At 40.5% G+C, this 24,523-nt stretch overlaps 1 protein-coding gene across 1 annotated transcript; it reads left to right on the forward strand.

The window, feature by feature from the left end:
• Window positions 1-769: 769 nt before the first annotated feature.
• Window positions 770-23,935, forward strand: RFC4 (replication factor C subunit 4). The gene is made up of 11 exons (XM_058187145.1): window positions 770-933; window positions 3,565-3,716; window positions 4,842-4,920; window positions 7,866-7,945; window positions 10,105-10,224; window positions 11,231-11,374; window positions 12,451-12,571; window positions 14,296-14,421; window positions 17,761-17,841; window positions 22,597-22,713; window positions 23,737-23,935. The coding sequence occupies exons 2-11, from the start codon at window positions 3,589-3,591 to the stop codon at window positions 23,830-23,832; spliced, it is 1,092 nt and encodes a 363-aa protein (XP_058043128.1). The 5' UTR covers window positions 770-933; window positions 3,565-3,588; the 3' UTR covers window positions 23,833-23,935.
• The last annotated feature ends 588 nt before the right edge of the window (window positions 23,936-24,523 follow it).

The following is a 24,523-nucleotide window of genomic DNA, read 5'->3' on the forward strand; positions in this document are numbered from 1 at the left end:
ACCCCATTCCTAAGAGGACCATAAGGGGCGTGCATAAGAGCACAAACGTGCCTACCGTTCCTGTCCTATTTTCTTTTCTTCTATACCTTTATATATCATATCATATAACCTTTCTGTATGATAGTTACATATATTGTTGTGACAAAATAAATAAATAAATAAATAAAATAAACTTTAAGAGTTGTGGACTTCGACTCCCAGAACTCCTCAGCCATTCCTTGCTGGCTGAGGAATTCTGGGAATTGAAGTCCACAAGTCTTAAAGTTGCCAAAGTTGGAGACCTCTGATTTATAAGGTACGATTTCGTACAAAGCTATAGCAGAGAAGCTTCCAGTGATACTGGGTTTGATTTATGACATTGGTGGGCGTCACTGTGTGGGTGCATATGGTTCTTACATATATCTATGCTAAAGTTTCCTGAGAAACTGCATATCTGAATTCTGACAGATACCCAAGTTAACGTCACGCTTCTTGGGAATGGTGGAAGCCACACCCCGAAAGTCCTTAGTACGCTTGCGCAACTGCATTTTTGTTAATTTTTTTTTTTTAGCGGGAAGCCTGACATCACCAATACAGGACGGCGAAAACCAAGGTGCGCTTGCGCGTCTGTCGCATATGACCTTTGCTGACCCGCACCTGTGTCCTAACGGGGCGGGGGGAAAGGAAGCGCTGCAGTTCCACACATGCGCACTACCTCCGGGTTGTAAACCGGGCCTTTTTTTTTTTTTACCCCTGGGTGACGTCAGTGTAGTCGATGACATAATTTATGGCGTGATGCGCCATGACGCTAGCTTCTAATTTCGGTCCTGAGCACAGTCCCTTCTCTATGGTGCTTTAGCTCTCGTAGAGCGCCTCGTATCCTTCCGGAGCTGGCCCCGCCTTTGGGGCGGGGTGTGTGGAAAAATAGAGACTGGTTTTGGCGGGAGTTGAAAGGTAAGCGGTGAGCTGAGGGGGGAACCCGCCGACGTTCCGCGAGTGCTTCTCGGGAAGCGGCTGGGAATGACGGGCCCCGGTGTTCTGTCTTCCCCGCGTGCATTTTAAGCTAGAAAACCGACCCACCGCTGTGGACTCGGCCGCTCTCTTGTCTCTGGGCCTGTTCTTTGCGGTGGCTCCGCCCCCCGCCCCTTCTGTCCTTCCAGGGAAATTGGGCGCCTCTGGAAGGACTTCATTCACACGACACGATACACCCGGGTTCAGGTTGCAGCGGGAGGGGTTTCTGCGAAGGCTCAATGGTGGTGGTGGTGGGGAAGCTGGTTCAAGCAAGCGGTTAGGGAGAAGGCCTCGAGGATGCTCATCAGCTCCACTGGGCTATTGTGCGAACAGGGCCTTCTGACTGAGGGAAAGCATGAGAGAAGAAGCAAACTCATCAAGGAGAGAAGCAGCCTATAGAACTAAGGAGGAATTCCCTGACAGAACAATTAATCAGTGGAACGACCTGCCTCCGGAAATTGTGGGTGATCCTCCAATTGTGGGAGGTTTTTAAGAAGATGTTGGACAGATATTTGTCTGCAATGGTACAGGGTTTGATGCCTAAGCAGGAGGTTGGGCTAGAAGATCTCTAAGGTCCTGTCCAACCCTGTTATCCTTTCATAATAATGGATTGGAAGGGACCTTGGAGGTCTTCTAGTCCAACCCCCTGCTCAAGCAGGAAACCCTACATCATTTCAGACAAATGGTTATCCAACATTTTCTTAAAAATTTCCAGCGTTGGAGCATTCACAACTATTCTATCTATTCCTATTATATGACACCTTCTGTTAGAAGACACAGCCAGAGACTGGGATGTCTATGGGGATTCTCAGTCATCCAGGTTATGGTTGTCCCAAAAATGCTTTTTTTCAAGAGGCATCTGGACTTTCTGGTGTGTGTTTTTTAAACTAATCTGGTTAAATTTGTTGTTTAATAGAGCCTACATATTAGAGGGAGATGTGTGAGCCTCTGAATAATGACAAGAGTGATGTCTATGGAGATTCTCACTCATCCAGGTCATGGTTGTCCCAAAGGTGCTTTTTTTCAAGAGGCATCTGGACTTTCTGGTGTTTTCGTTTTGAAGACGTTTCGCTTCTCATCCACAGCTGAAGAAGCTTCTTGGATAAGAACTGTCTTCAAAAGAAAAACCAAAAAGTCCAGATGCCTCTTGAAAGAAAGAAAAAAAGCACCTTTGAGACAGAGGCCAGGATGAAACCGGTAGCACCTTTTCTGACTGATTTTATGAGCTGTGTGGGTTTACAGGTAGAGGTAATTGTCCCAAAGGGATGTCATTTGCTCTACTTTTACCCCCTGATGTCCTTCCTCCTGGTGCAGATCTTGAGCGACCATTTTGGAAAAAAGACACTTTGACAGCATAAACTGAGTGAGAAGTTGCTGAACGTGCATTACACAGAAGATTTCAGCCAGTTTCAAAAGACTTCAACAAATGCAATGGATGTTTTAATGTGTTATGATGGTTCTGGATAAGATCAGATCTGTCTCACGTGAAATCAGCATGTGCCTAAGCAATCTGTCTATTCCCACTTCTTCCTCATTTAAATCCTACAGGAGTTTAGCCACTCTATTCCTCTGATGAAGTGAGCTGTAACACCCCCCCCCCAAAAAAAACCTTTATGTCTGTTAATATTTGTTATTTTTCAGAAAAAGTGTTACCGTATTTCTGATTTTTGACTACTGACCACTAAAAAGGTTTACCTCCTACTACCAGTATATATTTGGACCGAATGAAAGCAAGCTGGTTGAATTACATATGTGTTCAGGTTGATCTTTTTGGAGCTCTGTGTATTTTTCTTTAAATGTTCTCAGGTTAGTGTGTCACAGTGATTGGCCCCCTATTCTCTAAATGTGTGTTAGTATATAGTAGGCTCTAATCTCTGTTGCTGGATGTGATTTCCCTATAAGTCCTAGACCAGAGGTCTCCAGCCTTGGTCCCTTTAAGACTTTTGGACTTCAACTCCCAGAATTCCTCAGCCAGCTTTGCTGGCTGAGGGACTCTAGGAGTTGAAGTCCACAAGTCTTAAAGGGACCAAGGTTGGAGACCCCTGTCCTAGACAGTTGGTGATTACACTGAGTAAAATGGAACTGTTGTGTTATAGGAGCAGTTGCAATGCAGGTAGTCCTTGATGTAAAACCATTAGTTTAGTAACCATTCAAAGTTACTGGGGGAAAAAAAGATTTATGACCAGTCCTCACACTTACTACCGTTACAGCATCCCCATGATCATATAAACAAAATTGGAGTATGGGCAATCAGCATATATTTATGATGGTTGCAGCATCCCATGATCAGATGATCTCCATTTGCAACCTTCCCAGCAAACCCGACAAGCAAAGTCAATTGGGGGGGAGCTGGATTTGCTTAATGATTGTGATTCATTTAACAACTACAATGATTTTCATAACAATTATAACAAAAGTTGTAAAAACAAGTGTGACTTACTTAAACAGTGCCTTGCTTTTAGCAATGGAAATTCTGGTCTCAATTTTGATTGGAAGTCGAAGACTACCTATACTATAATTTTTCAAGACAAACAGTAACACAGGTCTAATCCTTTCCCATTCCTCCCTCTACAGGTTGCTAGGGAGAAGAAAGCAACAATGCAGGCATTTCTGAAAGGTTCAGTCAGTGCTAAACCTCTCTCTACTAAAGAACGGGGAGCTGCTGCAACTGCAGGAAGCAGTGGGGAGAGCAAGAAAGTCAGACCCATTCCTTGGGTTGAAAAATAGTAAGAGTTTTGCTCTGGTTTGGAATCTAAATAATGTAATTACTGAGGATGAATGTGTAGACTTGAACTGCTGGGGAATGAGGATGTTTCAAATTAGCTTTTTGATTGTAATCACCAGATCTCTCTGCTTTTTCTGTGTCTCTCCTTGGTTAATCTTTGGTATATAATTGGACTTACATACCTATTGATAAATATATTCATGCTTGTCCAAAGTAATTTTGGCCCATGTTTGTATTGTTAGGGTAGTTTATTAAATTCATATGCTGCTCATCTCACCATCAATTGATTCTAGGTGGCTTACAACAAGATAAAAATAATGTAATACATTAAAACAATAAATATTAACACTACAATTAACAAAGATAGCTAAGAAAGGAACTATATGCAGGGTGAAGAACCTGCAATGATCTGCTACCATGTTTTGTTTGTATTTATTTCAAATGATACTGTTTAACAGAAAATATAAGTTAGCTCAGTACAATGTTCTGTGTCACTTCACCACCTTGTCTTTTAAAACGTATTTAGACACTTGCATTACTTCAGTCATTACCTGAAATGACACTACCATATGTACTCACTGGACCACCTAAGGAGATTGGAAAAGATTATATGGAATCTCAGTTAGTATTGAAGTTAATCCTTTATCTGATGATATGGAGACTAACCCAGTCTCCCCAGGAGGCAGTATTTTGCTGAGACCTGATTTTTTTTCCACAAATGTGAAGGATAATTGATACACTTATGTGTAATGACTGTTGTTATATCACAAATAGCTATATATTTGTATAATTTTTTTTAGTAATTTATCATTGATTGCCTTCATCTTATCAATGGCTAGAATTTAGATCCTGTTATTGTGGCAGCTACTTGCTCAGACTTCTAAGCAATAAAAGAGGTGCAAAGGTCTTTGATCTAAACAGAATTGGAAAGGACCTTGGAGGTCTTCTAGTCCAACCCCTGCTCAAGCAGGAGACCCTATACCATTTCAGACAAATGTCTGCCCAATTTCTTCTTGAAAACTTCCAGTGATGGAGCAATGAAGATGCTGTAATCATAATATTCATTTTGATTTTTAAAGAGTAATTCGTACAGCATTTAATGAGGTGTTCATTTTTAAACATCTAGCCGTCCAAAATGCATGGATGAAGTTGCATTTCAAGAGGAAGTTGTGGCTGTACTGAAGAAATCCTTACAGGGAGTTGATGTGAGTGTGGCAGTCATTAAAATAATTGGTTCATGTGGAAATTAAATGAAATGGGAAAAATTTGTACCATTGCCAGTTCTTCATTGTTTTATCAAAATTCAAGTACCAGTAAGTATACCCTTAACTGTTGAAAGATGCATATTGTGAATAAAGGAGCCAGTTTCCTAAATATTAAAGCAGCAGTATCGTGTTTTTAATCATACGTTACTAGAGATGGAGTGATGGTTAATGTACAGGGTTAATTGAAGATGTATAAATATAATTAATGCAGGGTCGGGTCTGCCCAGTTACCATTTTAGAACGGTGGGGAGGGAGAAAAGAGAGAGTAGGAGGTAGGAAAGAGGAGAAGAGGAAGAATGAGGGGTAGAAGAGGGAGAAGGAAGGTGGAGGGAGAAGGAAGGTGTAGGGTGGAGGGAGGAGAGGATGTAGATAAGAGAAGGAGAGGAAGGTTTGGAAAGTAGAAGAAGGTAGAAGAGGGAAGAGTGTTAAAAAGGGGGGTGGTGACTGGGCAAGCCCGACTAATTGTATATAACTGTACATTGGATGAGCTGTTTGATATGATTGTAAAAATAAAACTTCAAAAATATTTAACCGCAAAAAAAAAAAAAATCATACATTGCCTTTGATACTACATGTGCCAAGTGATAGTACAGATAGTCCTCGACTTAGGACCACAATTGAGCCCAAAATTTCTGTTGCTAAGCAAGACAGTTACTAAGTGAATTTTATCCCATTTTACTACCTTTCTTGCCACAATTACTAAGTGAATCACTGCAGTTCTTAAGTTAGTAACATGGTTGATAAGTGACTCTGGCTTCCCCATTAACTTTTGCTTGTCAGAAGGTCACAAAACAGGATCACGTGAGTCTGGGACACTGCAACCGTCATAAATATGCAGCAGTTGCCAAGTGTCTGAATTTTGGTCACGTGACCATGGGGATACTGCAAAAGTTGTAAGTTGCAAGTGTGAAAAATGGTCTTAACTCACGGTTTCCAGTGCCTCTGCAACTTTGGTCATGTAAGTCAAGGACTACCTGTACTTCTTAAAAGCTTGGTTTACATATTGGGTTTACATATTGTAAGATATTAAAATTTGCAGCAGCTAAAAAATTCTAAATATGCTTTGTAATCTATGGATTACAGCTTCTTTTAATGATGTCTTCTGTCCCTCTTTATGTTTCTTACTACTTGTTGTTTACATAGCAACTTAGGAAAATAATTATAAATTATAGATATAAATAATTTTTAAAAATGCTGTTGCTTCTCTTTTGAATTCGACTCCTTGTATAATGTAAGCTGACTGGCTGGTCTATTTTGATCCCGCTTCTTAGGTATTTATAAAATTGGATTTAAATATTACTGCTGTCAAGGTTCCAGAAAAACCTCTTCTGCATAAAAAAAACTCAGAAGTCATTGTCTTTCAGAGTTCTTTACTAGCATGAGGAAACTGGCACACGATGAGTGAAATTCCAAAACTAAACTTCCGGATTCTTTTCCCAGTTATACAAACCTCAAGAGTCCCACCCTCCTAACCCCTTTGCTGGTCACATGGTCCCACGTTCTCCCAGTTCATTCAAATACCTTCTCGCCACTCCTCCTGCAGATGTGAACACCATCCGACCTTGACCGCTTGAAGAATGTTACCATACCCCTCAACCCCCCTTCTTCCCCTCAGGGGAAAAATGTGGCAGCGTTTGGAACCCTAAAGTCTAGTATGGTTTCCAGGCCTGACAACTGCATTTGCTGGCTAAATGGGAAAATATTCATTGATATTTCATCTTTTATTTTTCTTGTAACTAAGCAACTAATATCTAGAAATATTCATTATTTGAAAATTAAGTCTTATTGGCTGAGATTAAAAAAACAGACAAAACCAAGCCACTTGCTCCGCATGTTGAAGGGTTTCTGGTTCCAGTATCTTCTACAAAATATTAAGGCCGTGGCTCCCAACCTTTTGGGCACCAGGAAATGGTTCAGTGGAGAGAGGTTTTTCCGTGGACCGGAGTGGGCATGGTTTTGTCTGCTGCCTGCATCCCATGAACGGGGCTTCACTTGTTTACATGGACCGGTTTCTGGCATGCCACGGACCGGTGCTGGTCCATGGACCACGGATTGGGAACCCATGTACTAAGGGTTTTTTTGTTTTTGTTTTTTTTAACCTGGCGGGTTTAGAGAGCATCCCTTCGTACAGTATAGATCAGGGGTTTCCAACCTTGGCAACTTTAAGCCTGGTGGACTTCAACTCCCAGAATTCTTTGCTGGCTGGGGGATTCTGGGAGTTGAAGTCCGCCAGGCTTAAAGTTGCCAAGGTTGGAGACCCCTGGTATAGATAACTGCTCAAAGAAAGACCACTAAACACACACCTACACTATCTATTTGACTCTTCACCATTGTCTTGAATGCCTTGCTTTCAGTATTTAGACATGTTTGAATAACTGCATCTGTATTTTGTTGAAATGTGCTTTCTACGTAGTTTCCACAGTTTTACCATATGTTTATGGTTTTACCATATGTTTATCGTGAATTTTAATTTGTAAGTATCCTTGTATTTTTAACCTTTTCTGAATGGAATAAGCTGTCTGCAGGTACATTAATTTTATTGTTGGAAAGAATAAAATAAAATAGATGGATCATTTAAACAACCCTGTTTAAAATACGGCCATTCATTCTGCAATTCTTTTATACATTTCCCTGGAATTTGGTTCTATTGAACCCACTGGGTTTTTCTTTTCAGTAAGGTTAGAACATAGAACGTTGGGTATTTAAGAATGTGTGAGGCTTTGAATGAGGCGTTCACAGCATTGTGGAGAAAATATACATACAAATTTTAGATTTTTTTTCTTTCTAACGTTTTTTTTCTTACGCTTCTTGCAATTGTTTGAAAAACAGGAAATATGTATATGCTAAATGTATTATCATATTCTTTAAATTTCTTTCTGTTGTAGCTTCCCAACCTCTTGTTCTATGGACCTCCTGGAACTGGGAAAACATCTACTATTTTGGCAGCAGCTAGAGAACTTTTTGGGTAATATGAAGTTTAGTGAAATTGAATTTAACTTTATCCATGTGTTGTTGTTCTCAGTAGTATTTCTGGCATGAACATTTTGAAATTTTATAATACAGTAAGAATGAGTCCTGTTCAGAATTAAGAATAAAATAGATACTGTATATTTGTAAGGCTGATTGGTGAAGAATTCCTAAATGTGGACATGGATGCAGATATAATATCTAGGACAGCGATAGGCTACCATACATTGTTTTGGACTCCAGGGTCATCAACCCCTGCCTATGTGACAAATCTCCAAGGAAAATGGGAGGTATAGTCCAAATCATGCTTCTCTGTCCTGTTTTAGGAACACACAAGGGAGTGGAAACTTGAGGGGCAGAACTAAATACAATGCTACAAGTTATAGTAGTGGGCAGATTTGGAATTTTGAGACCCTGTTTTAGCAGCCTTGTGAATAGCTGTCTTTCTGGGCATAGGAAATTCTGCTTTATTGGAAGGCAGAGTGATCAGATTGCTTCTCACCAGCTTCTCTAGTCCACCAGGATGATCTCGACCACCTCGTGACTTTTTTCCTAGGGTGCATTTCCAAAGAACCACCCCTATTTTATTTTGTAAATCCCACAAAGACTTTATGGATCCCCAAAGCATTGTCAGAAATTCAGATTAGGCTTATTTGGGGAACGATGGCCTCCTGCGTATTGTTTTCATTAAATATTCCAAATAACTAATACAATCAGGGAAGCATCAAGGCTGGTGTCTAGAGAGCCCTTGGTTATCCCTAGGCATTAAGTTGACTCAGAAGTAACCCAAAAGTGTCAGGGTGTCCTTGACTTACGACCACAACTGAGCCCAAAATTTATGTTCCTAACAGAGGCATTTGTTGAGTTTTGTCCCCTTTTATGACCTTTCCTGCCGCAGTTGTTAAGTGAATCACTGCAGTTGTTAAGTTAGTTACATAGTTGTTAAGTGAATCCGGCTTCCCCATTGACTTTGCTTCCCAGGTCTCAAAAGGGGATCACATGACCCCCTGGGACACTGCAGCCATCATAAATGTGAGACAGTTGTCAAGCATCTGAATATTGATCATGTGATCATAGGGAAGCGGCAATGGTCATAAATGTGCAAAGTCATAAGTCACGTTTTTCACTGCCTTTGTAACTTTGAGCGGTCACTAAACAAACTGTTGTAAGTTGAGGATTACCTGTAGATTTCTTTGAAATTAGCAAAAACATATTTTGATGCTGTCGTCAGCTAAAATTTACATTCTTGCAATTGAGCTTTCCACAACTTGAGTTTCTAGGTGTAGTAGGACTGCAAGTTCCTGAATTTCAGTCAGAAGCCATGACCCCTGGGAAAATTTGACCAATTGAATCCCAACGTACCTGGAAGATAGTATAATGGGGAAGTGTCAGCTCTTCAAGATAGACCAGCTTGCAAAACAGACACGGCATGAACACTGGAACTCTGTTGTTGTTATGATTCATCTCAGACAGATGTTCAAACCATAGGTGGGATTTTTATCCATCTATCTAATCCTTCCCAATGACCTGGGATAGGCAGATGTGGATGTTTCATGGTGTTAAAGGTATCATCGCAGGACCTAAGCTGTTCTGAGTAAAATTGCCTTTTGCAATTGATGGTGATTTTGTCAATGCCGATGGTGTTCAAGTCATGCTCCAGATGTTTTGGGATTGCACCCTGGATGTCTATTACTATTGGTACTTCCTTTGCTTTCTTTTGCCACATTCTATTTCTATTTGCAGGTCTTTGTATTCTGTTATCTTCTTTTTCTTCTATTCGGTTGTTTCCAGGTACCGCCACATCCACTATCCAGTTTTTTTTTCTTTCCTATGGACAATTGTTTGGATAGGCAGGTACCCGTCTCTCTGAATTCTAAAGTCCCAGAGCAATTAACTTCTTCATTTTCTATTAGTTACTCTATTATTATAGCGTGCAGTAACGGAATCTTGAAAGACAGACAGATTCTCTTCCCCCTCTTCCCCCTCCTCTCTATCCAGCCTAAACTAATGTTTAACTAAAAGATATATCCCTGTATTTTACTACAGACAAGGTGCTATAGCAGTTTACTTTATGAGAATTCAAAATGTGAACCTGGGTTAACAGTTCTGCCTAAGACGTTTATTAAAAAGCGTTTGTATTTCTTTTGTTATAAATAGCCCTGAATTGTTCCGGCAGAGAGTCCTTGAATTAAATGCATCTGATGAACGTGGAATACAAGTCATTCGAGAGAAAGTCAAGACTTTTGCCCAATTAACAGTATCGGGAAATCGTTCCGAGTAAGCTCTCTTGGATAATATTTCTCTCTGTTTCAGGTTAACATGAGTTGCTTTGTAATGCTAAAATAAACTACGAGTCAGCACTGTATTATGAGGCTCTCAGATGATGCATTAGTCAGTCACCCAAACTTTACTATAATCTGAGGGGAATTTATCATTCACCAAGCGTATATACCTTTGCTGGTATCTCCAATAGAACATGTGTAGGCACTGAAATGTAATGTAATATATTAAGATACTTAAATTGTGTCCTTCATTTAATTGAAATAGCAGCTTCAACTATCCTTTTGGATAACTATTGATCAGATTATGATAAGAAATAGATTAATGTATCAATTCTCCTTTAAATATTCTATAGGCAGAAAGGAAAGATATAAACCATATCGAGCTTACATATTGAAAAATTTAAAGCAGAGTTTAGGAAAAGCATGAGTTGATTTGGCCTGTTTTTCTCTGCTTGTTTTTTTTTCTTTTTTGCTGGGATTTAAGGACAAATAACTACTTTAGCTAAAATCACATTCTTTTGGCTTCTTAAATTCCTCTCTAAAATGGGGAAAAACAATTCAAGAGTTTTAAAGGTGAAATTGACGCCATAAGCTTCTGTAAAGCTCAAGGATCAGATGTTGCCCTTAAAACCTACCCCCTAAAAGGCCAGAAACTTCGGCCTTGTTAAGTTTGGTCAAATTAGGGGAAGTCATAAAAACACCTGCAGTGTGTGAATGCCAACACTTTCCATAAATGAATCCATGAGAAATAAAAAGTCTAGAAGAAAATAATGTGGCCTGTTTTGAATAACAGTGAGACAGTTCCACTTAGTGCAACAGTATCTAGTTAAATTGGGGAACAGATTGGGGAAAGTTCCAATTTAGAATTTTTTCCACTGTTAAGCTCTGAATGATAAGCAATGTTTACGCCAGAATGTGTTTGCCAGTAGACCATTGAAAGCAGTGCTGGTGCTAGCACCATAAATGGCTCACACGTGCTTTTGTGATTGTTTGTTTTTTAGCGGCAAACCATGTCCGCCTTTTAAGATCATAATCCTGGATGAGGCAGATTCTATGACCTCAGCAGCTCAAGCAGCTTTAAGGCGCACCATGGAGAAGGAATCTAAGACCACACGATTTTGCCTTATCTGTAATTACATTAGCCGGTGAGTATGAATTACAGTGTGCATTTGTATTTATTTACTCTTACAAAAAATGTATTCGGTAATTACACCTCGGAGTCCACTCACCTCTTGGTAACACCCTGGGCATACTGCTGAGATTTTCTGGGGAATGTTAAAGATGTTTTTATAACTGCTTTTTTTAAAGCTGATTTTTCAGCTTCCCACTCTAGCCTTCAGCCCTGGGATTTCCAGGTGTTTTCCCATCCAGATAACAACCAGGTCTGACCATGCATATATTCTGAGTCTATATTTGGTTACCTCTGTTTGTTAAAATATCTGTCTAAGAAATCAAAGAATGTATTTTAAAGACAATTGTGTTCTACTTATGGAAAAAAATGCTAATATGTGAAAATGTATAGCCTGCCAGCCTAGCAGTTTGAGAGCCAAGCAAACAATGCCGGCTGGCGGCCCCCAGGGGAAGGGCCTTCTCTGTGGGGGCTCCCACACTCTGGAACGAGCTTCCCCCGAGCTTACGCCAAATACCTGACCTTCGGACATTCCGTCGCGAACTGAAGACACACCTTTTTATTCGCGCGGGGCTGGCTTGAATTGAATTTTAATTTTTAAATTTTGTAAATTTTATTAATTTTAAATGGGGTTTTTAGTTCATGGCATATTTTAATTTTTTCAGGCTAATTTTAAAATAAGTTTTTTAAATTGCATTTTAATTTTGTACATTGTATGTTTTATCTTGCCTGTACACCGCCCTGAGTCCTTCGGGAGAAGGGCGGTATAAAAATCAAATAAATAAATAAAATAAATAAATAAATAAATAAATGTGAATAGATAAATAGGTACCACTTTGGTGGGAATTTAACAGTGTTCTGTGTGCCTTTGGCATATAGTCATGCTGGCCACACAACCACAACAAATATCTTTGGGCAATGCTGGCTCCCTTGGCTAAGAAACAGATGAACACCATGGCCTAGAGTTGGATACAACTGGACAGGGAAACTTTTACCTTCATATGCTGTGGAAAAAAAATACGTTGTAAGAAAATAAGAACATAAAGTGCTTGTTTCCTCTGGTTAGTGAGTTTCTCTTCCTGTCTTTGATAGAATCATTGAACCGATTACATCTCGATGCTCCAAATTTCGCTTCAAGCCACTTTCTGACAAAACCCAACGCCAGAGACTTCTAGACATTGCTGAAAAGGAAAATGTGATGATCAGCAATGAGGTAACATGCCAATTAATTATAAAATTCTTTGTCATAATATTGTGAACAAAAGGTTGTATTCATCAATGCTTTTTTTTTTTTGCTTTTTTTTTGCCTGTAGAAGAGGTAACATTTGTGAATGGAATTCCATGTCCCCCTCCCCGTCCAAAGGTTTCTCTACACAGCTTAGTTCTATAGCACAGAATTGGAGAATCCCCTTGGACGGGAAAAAGAAACTTCTGCTGAATTAAATACAACCTTAAAGTTTAATTGTGTGTTCTTTCTTTCATCTGAGAGCCTGAGACAGGATTCCGTCTTTTGTAAGGAACGGAGATAGATTAGACTTAGAACAGTCCTTCCAAAATGGGATCTCTAATTGCATTGATACTAACTCCAAATTGCCAGGATTGGGAAGATGAACTTAAATGTAATACTAGAAGATTGTACATAAACAGTCCTACAATTTGGACTTTGTGTTCCAATCATGGAAGTTCAATAGAAGTTTAACATGCCCTCCTCACTCATATCTCCAAAAGAAATGCATAACCCACACTAATGTGGATTGAACTGCCTGTGGCTCACTACGAATGAAACTTTTCTCTTCCTTCCTTCCTTCCTTCCTTCCTTCCTTCCTAACTGATGAACAATCCAGTCAAACAAATATATCACATACCCAAAAAGAGACTCCAACCACTTAGCCTGGGACATCAGCCAAGTCTTTTAAGGCCCACCAGAATGCCTTCAGGGTGGTAAGCACCTGGATTTTAGGGGGACCTCCTTTCAGTGGGCAAACACTGAGTCAGAGAAGGCACTCTTCCAGGGTCCTGATAGATGGATTGTTTCTTAAGGGAATCTGGAGCATGCCAACTGTTGGAATCAACCAGCTGACATCACAGGAAACAGGCAATTCCTAAAGTATCCAGTCCTTATTCCATGTAGGATTTTTTAGATCATAACCAGCACTTTGAATTGCACAGGGGAGCAAACCAGGCCACCAGTGCATCTCACAAAGCCGGAGTATCACACGGGCATACTGAAATATGTCCATCACTGCCTATGTGACTTCATTCTAGACCTAATTGAAGCTTCCAGGTGATCTTGAAGCACAGCCCCCTGCAAAGTGCATTGAAATCATCAAGCTGTGAGTTGACCAGGGCATGAGTGACTGTCTGAAGGGCCTCTTGATTTAGGAAAGGGCAACACAGGTGTACCAGATGAAGCTGGGCAAAGGCTTTCCTTGGCATAGCTGCCACCTGCCGATTGAGCAGGAGCTGAGAGTGTGGGAAGGCTCCTTTTGAATGTGGATTTGTGTTGCAATCCAAGGTTCAAGATAGACTATCCCCAAATCTAGGCAGTCCAAACTTCCACAGCCACTCAGTCTTGGTAGGATTAAGTTGATGGTTCCTCCCCCACCAAACCTGCACAGCCTCCAGACAACCTCAACAGTCCCACCTGACTGACTGAAACTATCCCCAAAGGAAGGAAAATCTCCATAAAATTGTAGTTTATTCCTAACCCCTGGCCTCTTGAGCTAGCCCAAAAGGATACCATGATTGGCATTTTCAAAAGCCGTTAGAGCTCAAGGAGAGTAACCATGGAAGCTCCACCACAGACTATTAACGAGCTGCAAATTTAGTATAAGATGATAAAAAGTGTGCTTTGCAAAATGGTATTCGTTGTTTTCCTTCTCTGCATACGATTTCTTTTGTGCTTCTTTCATTTTAAATATCTGTTGTGTTATACAGGCAATCGATTACCTTGTTCATGTGGCAGAAGGAGATTTGAGGAAAGCAATCACACTTCTTCAGAGTGCTACACGACTGACAGGCGGAAAAGAAGTGACAGAGAAAATTGTTATTGAAATTGCAGGGGTAAGCCTTGTTTTGAGATGACATATTTGCTCTCGTAAAAAGTGATGATCCAAAATTGTGATTTTTTTTTCATTAAAGACATACCTTCAGAAACTGCACACATTAAAGACTTGCCTAGAATAATGCTCCGAGAGTTTTGTGTGGAAGAAAGACTTTCTTGCTATAATTTGTATTAAGAATTTTAATTATAGTTGTAAAAACTAATGCAAACTAAATAGAATAGAATAGAATTCTTTATTGGCCAAGTGTGATTGGACACACAAGGAATTTGTCTTGGTGCATATGCTCTCAGTGTAAATAAAAGAAAAGATACATTCGTCAAGAATCATAAGGTACAACACTTAATGATAGTCATAGGGTACAAATAAGCAATCAGGAAACAATATCAATATAAATCATAAGGATACAAGCAACAAAGTTACAGTCATACAGTCATAAGTAGAAGGAGATGGGTGGTGGGACCGATGAGAAGTTTAATAGTAGTGCAGATTTAGTAAATAGTTTGACAGTGTTGAGGGAATTATTTGTTTAGCAAAATGATGGTGTTGGGAGAAAAAACCCTGTTCTTGTGTCTAGTTATTCTGGTGTGCAGTGCTCTATAGTGTCGTTTTGAGGGTAGGAGTTGAAAGAGTTTATGTCCAGGATGTGATGGATATCTAGATATTTTCATAGCCCTCTTTTTGACTCGTGCAGTATACAGGTCCTTAATGGAAGGCAGATTGATAGCCATTATTTTTTCTGCAGTTCTAACTATCCTCTGAAGTCTGTGTCTGTCTTGTTGGGTTGCAGAACCAAACCAGACAGTTATAGAGATACAGATGACAGACTCAGTAATTCCTCTGTAGAACTGTATCAGCAGCTCATTGGGCAGTTTGAGCTTTCTGAGTTGGCGCAGAAAGAACATTTTTTATTATATTTTTTTGATGACTTTTTTGATGTTAGCTGTCTATTTTAGATCTTGCGATATGATAGAACCTAGAAATTTGAAGGTCTCTACTGTTGATACTGTGTTGTCTAGTATTGTAAGAGATGGAAGTATGGAAGGGTTTCTCCTAAAGTCTACCATCATTTCTATGGTTTTGAGTGTGTTCAGTTCTAGATTGTTCTGGTCGCACCACGAGGCTAGTCGTTCAACCTCCCATCTGTATGCGGATTCATCATTGTCTCAAATGAGACCAATCACTGTTGTGTCATCTGTGAACTTCGGTAGTTTAACAGATGGATCGTTAGAGATGCAGGCATTGGCATACAGAGAGAAGAGAAGTGGGGAGAGCACACAGCCTTGGGGGGCCCTGTACAGGTATACCCTATACAGGTATCTGATGTGATTCTGCTTAGCTTCACCTGATGCTTCCTGTCTGTTAGGAAGATTACGATCCATTTACAAGTGTGTTCAGGTACCATAGCTGGTTTAGTTTAGTTAGAAGAATGTCTGGAATGATGGTATTGAATGCTGAACTTAAGTCCACAAAGAGGACCCTTGCATGGGTCTTTGGAGATTCAAGATGTTGTAGGATGTAGTGCAGAGCCATATTAACGGCATCATCTGATCTATTTGCTTGGTATGCAAATTGCAGGGGATCTAACAACTTAGAGAAAAAGAAGAGAATAGGAAAAAACATAAGAAAGAAGAAAAAAAATAAAGAATAAAGAAAAGAAATATATAAAGAAGTGATTTCCTACTTTAAATAGGAATAAATATTAAATATTCTTTTATTTGAAACAGACTTAATCTTTAATTCAAAAAATTAAATTGTAGGATTGGATTTCTCTTCAATTTTTCTTTATACTATCGCACCAATTTCTTCAAGGCGTTAACAAATCTCTTTGATAGATCTGTCAAAAAAATCATTTTTTAGATCATTCTTTTGATTTATCGCTTGTATTTCCCATTTAATGTTTATTGCTTTCAGTCTGGCTCTTTTCTATATTTCCAGTAATGTCGATATAGAGAAAATTGCTTGGGAGTGTATGGGAGATCAGTATGGTGTGTGAATGGGGTGGGACTTGGGGTGGCTGCTTCAGGGCCCAGGAGGGCGTGTGAAGGGCACGTGCAGTGCGGCAGGGCTTGGGTTGTTGCTGCTGCTGGAGGGGATGCGAAGGGCTGCATAAGTGTGGCAGGCTGCATGTGGCTGCCTGCCACACTTTACCAGAGTGACTTGCAGTCTTTCTTGCCAACTTCCGTATTGATTTTGCTTGTGGCAAGGAAGCTTGAAAATGGTGATTATTTCCCACGTGACACTTCAACTGTCATAATTGTGAGGCAGTTGCCCGATCACAATTACATGACGGTCAGAGTGCTAGGATAGCCAGAAATTCAAGGACTGGTTGTAAATACCACTTGTTCAGCACTGTTGTAACAGAATAGCAATAGCACTTAGACTTACATATTGCTTTGCTGTGCTTTACAGCCCTCTCTAAGCAATTTACAGAGTCAGCATATTGCCCCTAACAATCTGGGTCCTCATTTTACCAACCTCAAGGCTGGAAGGCTGAATCAACCTTGAGCCAGTCAGGATCGAACTCCTGGCAGTCAGCAGAATTACCCTGCAATGCTGCATTCTAATCACTGTGCCACAATGGCTCGAATGATGCTGGTCATGTGGTTTCAATCGAGGAATACCTGTATAGGGATGATCCTGGGAGTTTCAAGATGAAATTGAGATAAATGTTACAAATATTGGTGTCGCATAAGCGAGCTGATGTAGGGTCAAGTATGATTAGGTGATAAATGTATGTGAATTGAATACAAATGCGAGTGACTAAATACAGAAGGAAGGGTCGAGTAGAGTAGTCTATGGCAGGGGTCACCAATCTTGTCAACTTTAAGACTTGTGGACTTCAACTCCCAGAATTCCTCAGCCAGCTTTGCTGGCTGAGGAACTCTGGGAGTTGAAATCCACAAGTCTTAAAGTTGCTAAGGTTGGAGACCTCTGGTCTATGGATATGCTGGGAGCAAGGATGAAGAATAGAAAAAATATGGATAGATATAATGAATGGTTTGATATAAAGCAGATTTAACCATGATTTCCTTTTCTTTTTCTCTTAGCTCATGCTTTTACTTGTTTTGTCTTGCTTCCCACTTTTGCCTAACATTGCTTACTCTAAAAGGAAATAGCGTGATGGGCATATATGTATGCAAAGTCAAGAATGCTGGCTGCATTTCTCATTTTTGGAAAAACTTGGGCGGAATAGACTATACTGCTTATGACCTTAGGATTTTTGTTTGCCTATCTGTATTTTCTTATTGTCTTGGTGAATTACATAAAAAGAGAAAGTTTTGTGTGATAGGAGATGGACAATGTATCTACATTTTATTTCTTTGATTTTATATTCTAGGTTGTCCCCAAAGAAATATTGGATGGACTGCTGAGTGCCTGTCAGAGTGGCTCTTTTGAAAAGCTGGAAGCTGTAACAAAGGTATGTTCCTTAAGATTTGAATGAGATATAGCAAGTAGGATTTTAGGACACTCTTTTTCTATGCTGGTAGGTGGTACATTGTACAATTGCGTAATCACACTGAAACTAAAAACTGCCTGCCTTTAAGCTAATCTTGTGTCAATGTAACATGAACTGCCTGACATTTATTTGACTTATGACCTTAGGTAGAAAAGAGCTCCTAAGAGGAGAAGTATTAACTCCCTAGAATTAATTAACCGTCTAACTCACTTTGTACAGTAAAGATGTGTTCAACTTGATTAATGTTCAGCTTCAGCATATCTTTTTGAACAATTCAAGGTGGCCGGCACTAAAAGTACATGAAAATTGGGACTCTTGTGTGTTGTGCTCCATGTTTCCCACTCTTACATATTTTTCTCCTGGTCTGCTTTAAGGAGCTATGATAAGACAAAAATAGAGAGCTCTCTCTTCTCTCTCTTTCTCTCTCTCTGAGCTAGCTGATATTTTTGCTTTATATGTGTCTCTGTACCCAAGATTGGCTTCGGATTTTCCCTCCCTCTGTCTAAAATGTATGTGTGAGTGAATTGTTAGGTGAGTCATAAGGTTATAAACGGCTTTAGAACCAAAGGGGAAACTGCTTTGGAGTATGTATATTATGTGTACATGTAGCCCCTGTCAGTTTCCTAAACCAAATTGCCCTTTCCCAGGATTGTGTGGTAGAGTTGCTGGCAAATGCTAATTCAGTCTCCCCACATGCTCCAAATTCTCTTCGGAAGAAAAGCACAGCATAGCCCTAGTGTGCTTGGTGTGAGTAGGTGTTTTCTTGCTTGTATAGGGGTACAGGTAGTCCTCAATTTAGAACCATTTGTTTAGTGACCGTTAAGTTACAACGGCACTGGAAAAGTGACTTACAACTGTTTCTCATACTTATGACCAACATGACTGCTGCAGCTTCCCCGTGGTCACATGGTCCAAATTCAGACTCTTGGCAACTGACTGATACTTTATGACGGTTGCAGTGCCCTGAGGTCATGTGATCACCTTTGACGATCTTCTGAGACCAAAGTCAATGGGGAAGCCAGATTCACTTAACAACCGTTGTCACCGACTTAACAACTGCAGTGATTCACTTAACAGCTGTGACAGAGATTGTAAAATGGGGCAAAACTCACTTAACGACTGCCTAGCAATTAAGATTAGCAACATAAATTTTGGGCCCAACTGTGGTCATAAGTCGAGGACTACCTGTGTTTTGTAATCCGGCACCCCGGCACAGTCAGCTGCAATTGCAGCTGACTGTTGGGGGCGAGTCATTGGCCCCAATGAAAAGGGTGCGCAACTTGGGTGTTCTCCTGGATGGACGGCTGTCGTTTGAAGACCATTTGGCGGCCATCTCCAGGAGAGCTTTTTACCAGGTCCGCCTCTTCCTTGACCGGGATGCCTTATGCACGGTCACTCACGCTCTTGTCACTTCTCGTTTGGATTATTGTAATGCTCTCTACATGGGGCTTCCCCTGAAGTGCACCCGGAGGCTTCAGTTAGTTCAGAACGCAGCTGCGCGGGTGATTGAGGGAGCCTCACGTTGCTCCCACATAACACCGCTCCTGCGCAGTCTGCACTGGCTTCCTGTGGTCTTTCGGGTGCGCTTTAAGGTTTTGGTTACCACCTTTAAAGCGCTCCATGGCTTAGGGCCCGGTTACTTACGGGACCGCCTGCTGTTACCTTATGCCTCCCACCGACCTGTACGCTCACACAGAGAGGGTCTTCTCAGGGTGCCATCCACCAAGCAATGCTGGCTGGCGGCCCCCAGGGGAAGGGCCTTCTCTGTAGGAGCTCCTACTCTTTGGAACGAACTTCCCCCTGGTTTGCGCCAATTACCCGACCTTCGGACCTTTCGCCGTGAGCTGAAAACGTATTTGTTTATTCAAGCGGGACTGGCTTAAATTTTTAATTCTAAACAATTTTAATCGGGGTTATTATTTATAAATTTTAAGGGTTTTAAATTTGATTGTTTTAATTCCGGCCATTTATGAATTATGCTTGTTTTAAGTTCTTGTTTTAATTGTATATTGTGCTGTTTTTTATGACTTGGCTGTGCACCGCCCTGAGTCCTTCGGGAGAAGGGCGGTATAAAAATTTAAATAAATAAATAAATAAATAATCATTACTAGTTTGGATTTGGTACAGTGAGTGTTGTGCTCTTAAGGAACAAATGTGGTATTTAGCAATTGGGGTTGAAATCTCTCAATCAGCCAGTCATATATTTAGTTTCTTGGATAAATCTGTATTCATCCATTTACCTTTTTTTGAAATGGGTTTTTGGAATAGAAAGCTCGGTTCAAAGGGGTAGCATTGCATTTTGGAGATTCACCTCTGCCTTGGACCCATATTTGGGGAATATATATATTTTTTATAGCTTCAGGAATTTGTTTTCTGAGAAATGGGTAATTGTGACAGGTGGTATGTTTTACAACTCACATTTTATGAATGAGCAAACATACCCTCCCCCCCACCATGCAGTGCCTCTATTAACTTTATTATGTATTCAAAATTTGATATAAAATCCACTGGCTCAAAACAGCTGCGTAGCTCATGTAGGTCGAAGGGAGGAGGAAGAGAAGTGATTTTCCTAAGCAGGTATTTTCTGAGACACTGCAGATAAGATTCCTGCTTTGAACAAGAATTTGTGAATCCCCCCCCCCCCAAAGCAAATTCTATATTCTTATGGGAGCAATTTACTTTCCATATATAGTTGGAAGTCTTGACACTCCCCCCCTCCCTTGTATCACTGTTGTCTCAGATTCTGTAATTACATTGGCAGTGGTAGTGATTTTCCCACACACTCTGTAAGAATAAGCAGCAATCTGCCTTGGAGCAAAGCAAATGCATCACTAGAAAAGATTGTTCCTCTGTTTTTAAGAGCAATCCCTCAGTCTCTGCAGGAACATTGAGGAAGATTTAAATTCCACTTTAAAAATAGAGCAAGTGTCTATACTCCTGCTTGTCTGCAGATTGTTCAACTGAAAGGGAAAAGCTTCCCTGTAGAGGAGGGGTATCAAACTCAATTTCATTAAGGGCTGCATTAGGGTTGTGTTTGACTTCGGGTATATGTGTGTGTGTGTGTGTGGCCAGGGTGGGCGTGCCAGCATGATGTCACTCACGTCAGGGGAGGGGGGCCACCTATGGCAGCCTGAGCGCTATACCAGCAAAAACAGGTTCCTGAGCTCCGTTTTTGACTGGGATGGCCTCCTGCAACCCTCTGCCAGTGAAAACGGAGCTCAGGAGGGCCATGCGTGGCCCTCACAACCTCAGATTTCACTGACAGAGGCACAGCGGGCCGGTCCTTCACTGTTTCCAAGATGGCCTTGCAGGCCAGATCTAAGCACCCTGCAAGATGGATCTGCCCTCCTGGCCTTGAGTTTGACACCCCTGCTGTAGAATCTCCTTTAATGTTACAAGATTGGTACCTTCTTAGTACTTTATTTATAGGGCAGTGCCAGAAACACCTTCACGTCTATTCCTGCCAAGAAAGGCTTCTGGTTAACTCAGATGTTACTAATCCAATTATCTGATTTATTCTTAAATATTCTTATTAAACAATAGCACAGTAGTAGTGTTGAACAATATAAAACCATCTCCCATTGCTGGGACCATCAAATAACCCGATGGAATGTGTGCTGCTCTGTTTTAAAAGCAAACTTTCAAAAACTGTCAGTACCATTTCATTTGTTATTTCTGGTTGCCCCAGACTTTCGGTTTGTTGCTTCTGATTTGGGTGGATGCCAGAAGAGGCGGCCACATTGTCTAGCAAGCTTTGTTTTTCTTGAAAAAGACACTGGCTTCAGTGGATGCCTGGCTGAGCAAGGCACACTGGCAAAGATGGCTCTCTTTAGGGGGGGCCGAATGCAGAAGAATGACCACTGACTGGGACTTCTTGTGGGGTAGTAGAACTTTGCCATCTCTAGCCCTGGATTTTGGGGATGCTGGGAGGATGGCATAGCTTGGCTCTTCCTGGAATGCAGACTGGTAAGCAGAACCTTGCTGAGCTGAGCTCTCAGTTGACTTGGTAAAACCAGCATGGAGGTGCAACATTCTATTAGCACAAGAAGGAATCAAGTTGGCATTTAGGAACTTAAGGTCTGAATAAATGAATAAGATCCCAAGTATTGACAGCCTTGCCACCTTGAATGATCTCTGGGAGGCAGAGAGTTTAATGAAATGGTCTATTTCACTGGCTATTGCTCCGTTTCAACTCCTGCACAGTGCTCATTTGTAATATTTCAAGCAAGTCTATGGGCAACTTTATCCTAGTAAGGAATTAATAACTGAATTTAGTATCTCCTGGCTTTAGTATCTCCTGGGTCCTGACCGGCAATCAGCACCCAGATGAGCATAGATTAACATCAGACAAACAATCAAGTAAACAATACCCCAATCAAGGAACTGCCAAACAAGCCAACAGTAAACAGCCAAACTACAACAAACAGCTTAACGCTAACCCAAAGAACCACCAACACCCACTCCTCTCAACACTGACAGGAATATAAACTGAGAACAAACCTCCCTCCTTACTAGCACTGATGATTTGACTTAGTTTGGATAATGAAAATCTGCAAGATAACAACCAAACTCAGACCACCAAGGACCCCCTCACTATGTAGAATTGGAAGTACTTTCACTAGGTTTTAAACCAATAATATTAAACTATTTAGTCTTAAGTCAATAACATCCAGCTGTTAATACTAGTCTTTATTTGTTCTTCTGTCTTGCCAATAGAATGTGATCAGTGAAGGCTATGCAGCTACTCAACTGATAAATCAGCTTCATGATATCATCGTTGACAAAGAAGACCTCAATGACAAGCAAAAATCTGTAATTATAGAGAAATTTGCTGTAAGTCTTAAGTACTTGCATTCAAGCTCTATCAGAGGCTAATGAAATATGTGGTTAAAAATGAATATGAAACATTAAGGACTTGTGGGAAGTTGTATTTTAGAAGTCACACACAGCAAGACAGATGGGGGTTTCTAAATGTGATATGTAAATAAAAGTAAGTAAGTAGAGTCATAAAGAATCAGTATGGTAAAGTTTCACAAATTGTTCCATGGTGGATGGTTGTAACTTCAACAACTTTCTTGTGCTCTTTTGCTACTTGGTAGTAACAAGAACAAAAAATAGAAGCCTAATGTATCTATGCATTTAGGCAGCTAACATTCTTGCCAAAACAACAAATAGATAGTTCAGCCATCTTCAGCCTGATGTCTCCAGGTGCATTGGGCTATTTTCATATCAGAATGGGACAACTCATCATAATCAACTCACTATGGCCAATTTGTCACAGCCAACTTACGGTGGAACAACTCACTGTGGGACAATTCAATTTAATTATTTAAAATAATATTTAAAATATTTTATTTTTTGTCATTCACAATTTATTTTGTTCCTTCTTTGGCATCTTTTCTTAATTATTCTAGTTGACTGTTTCTTCAATATTAGTGTAACTCCTGTGGCAAGATGACCGTGGTGAGTTGTTGTAGACCTTTCCATGTTAGCTGGAAATTTTAATAGGTATCACCTAACTAAATCTGCGGGGTACAAGTTGGGAAAGGTTGGGCCAGATTTTTCTGTACTGGCAACTAAAAGGACAATTGCCTGAAAAAATGGCTAAAAAATGTTTCAGTAGTTTTAAATTTTGGTATGTTACAAGATCATTGAATGAGTAGTTGTTGAACAAGGACCACCTGTATATTAATGAATATTAGGTAGTTTGGTTTTATTCTCCCCTAGAATAAAAAACCGTTTTGATACGTATTTTGCGAGGGAAGAGGAAATATATCTGCTAAAATGTTTTGCTTTATGCCAAGTATGATTGTTATCAAGCTTGGCAAATCTTGAGTATTTTGTTTTGTTTTGCAGGAAGCGGACAAGTGCTTGGCAGATGGTTCCGATGAATTTTTGCAGTTGATCAGTGTCTGTGCAGTCATGATGCAGCAGCTAATTCAGAATAGCTAACTGTAGGGGACAAGTGGCCTTTTGATGGCCATCACAGACCTTTTCTCTGCAGTTTTGGCACACAGTTTGCAAACTGTTCTGTAAATATAGACTTTGCTATGGATTTTCATCTTGTCGCTTTTCATTTTAGCTTTTTTGGTTCAGGTCCAAGCTACGGAGGGAAGGAAGAATCAAAGCTTTTTTCCGCTATACATACATACATTATACAAGCCATCTGGGGATCAGGGTGTTTACATAGTATGTTGAAACAGGGGTCTCCAACCAGGCCGTGACCTATTCACAACTGCACTGGTGTGCGCACAGCCCAAGTCACACAAGCAGCAGGCGCTGGTGTGGGTGATGGGCATGTGCTTCTGCTGCTCACACAAATGATGTGGACCTGCCCCACACACAAAACCATCCCTCTTCTCTCCCCCCACCCCATGCCAGGCTGCCAACCCAGAAACATTGGGGAATGCTGTTAAAACAGAAGCTACGGTTAAGAGGTCATATTATTACAATACAGCCAGTTTGATATAGTGACTAAAGGCATTAACTTAGAAACTGTTTTAGTCCCACCTTAAGGCACAAAAGCCAGCTGAGTGACCTTGGGCCAGTCATACACACTCAGCACTAGGAAATGGTAAACCACTTCCGACTTCTTCCCAGGAAAAAACGTACTTGCCATGAGCCAACACTGACAAAGGCACAC

This window comes from Ahaetulla prasina, chromosome 6 (genome assembly GCF_028640845.1).
Source record: "Ahaetulla prasina isolate Xishuangbanna chromosome 6, ASM2864084v1, whole genome shotgun sequence".
Classification (NCBI taxonomy): Eukaryota; Metazoa; Chordata; class Lepidosauria; order Squamata; family Colubridae; genus Ahaetulla; species Ahaetulla prasina.

Coding starts and splice junctions, on each gene's coding strand:
- RFC4 (XM_058187145.1), top strand. CDS start 3,589: ATGCAGGCATTTCTGAAAGGTTCAGTCAGTGCTAAACCTCTCTCTACT. Junction 10,225..11,230: donor GTATCGGGAAATCGTTCCGA/GTAAGCTCTCTT, acceptor TTTGTTTTTTAG/CGGCAAACCATGTCCGCCTT. Junction 17,842..22,596: donor AGCTGGAAGCTGTAACAAAG/GTATGTTCCTTA, acceptor TCTTGCCAATAG/AATGTGATCAGTGAAGGCTA.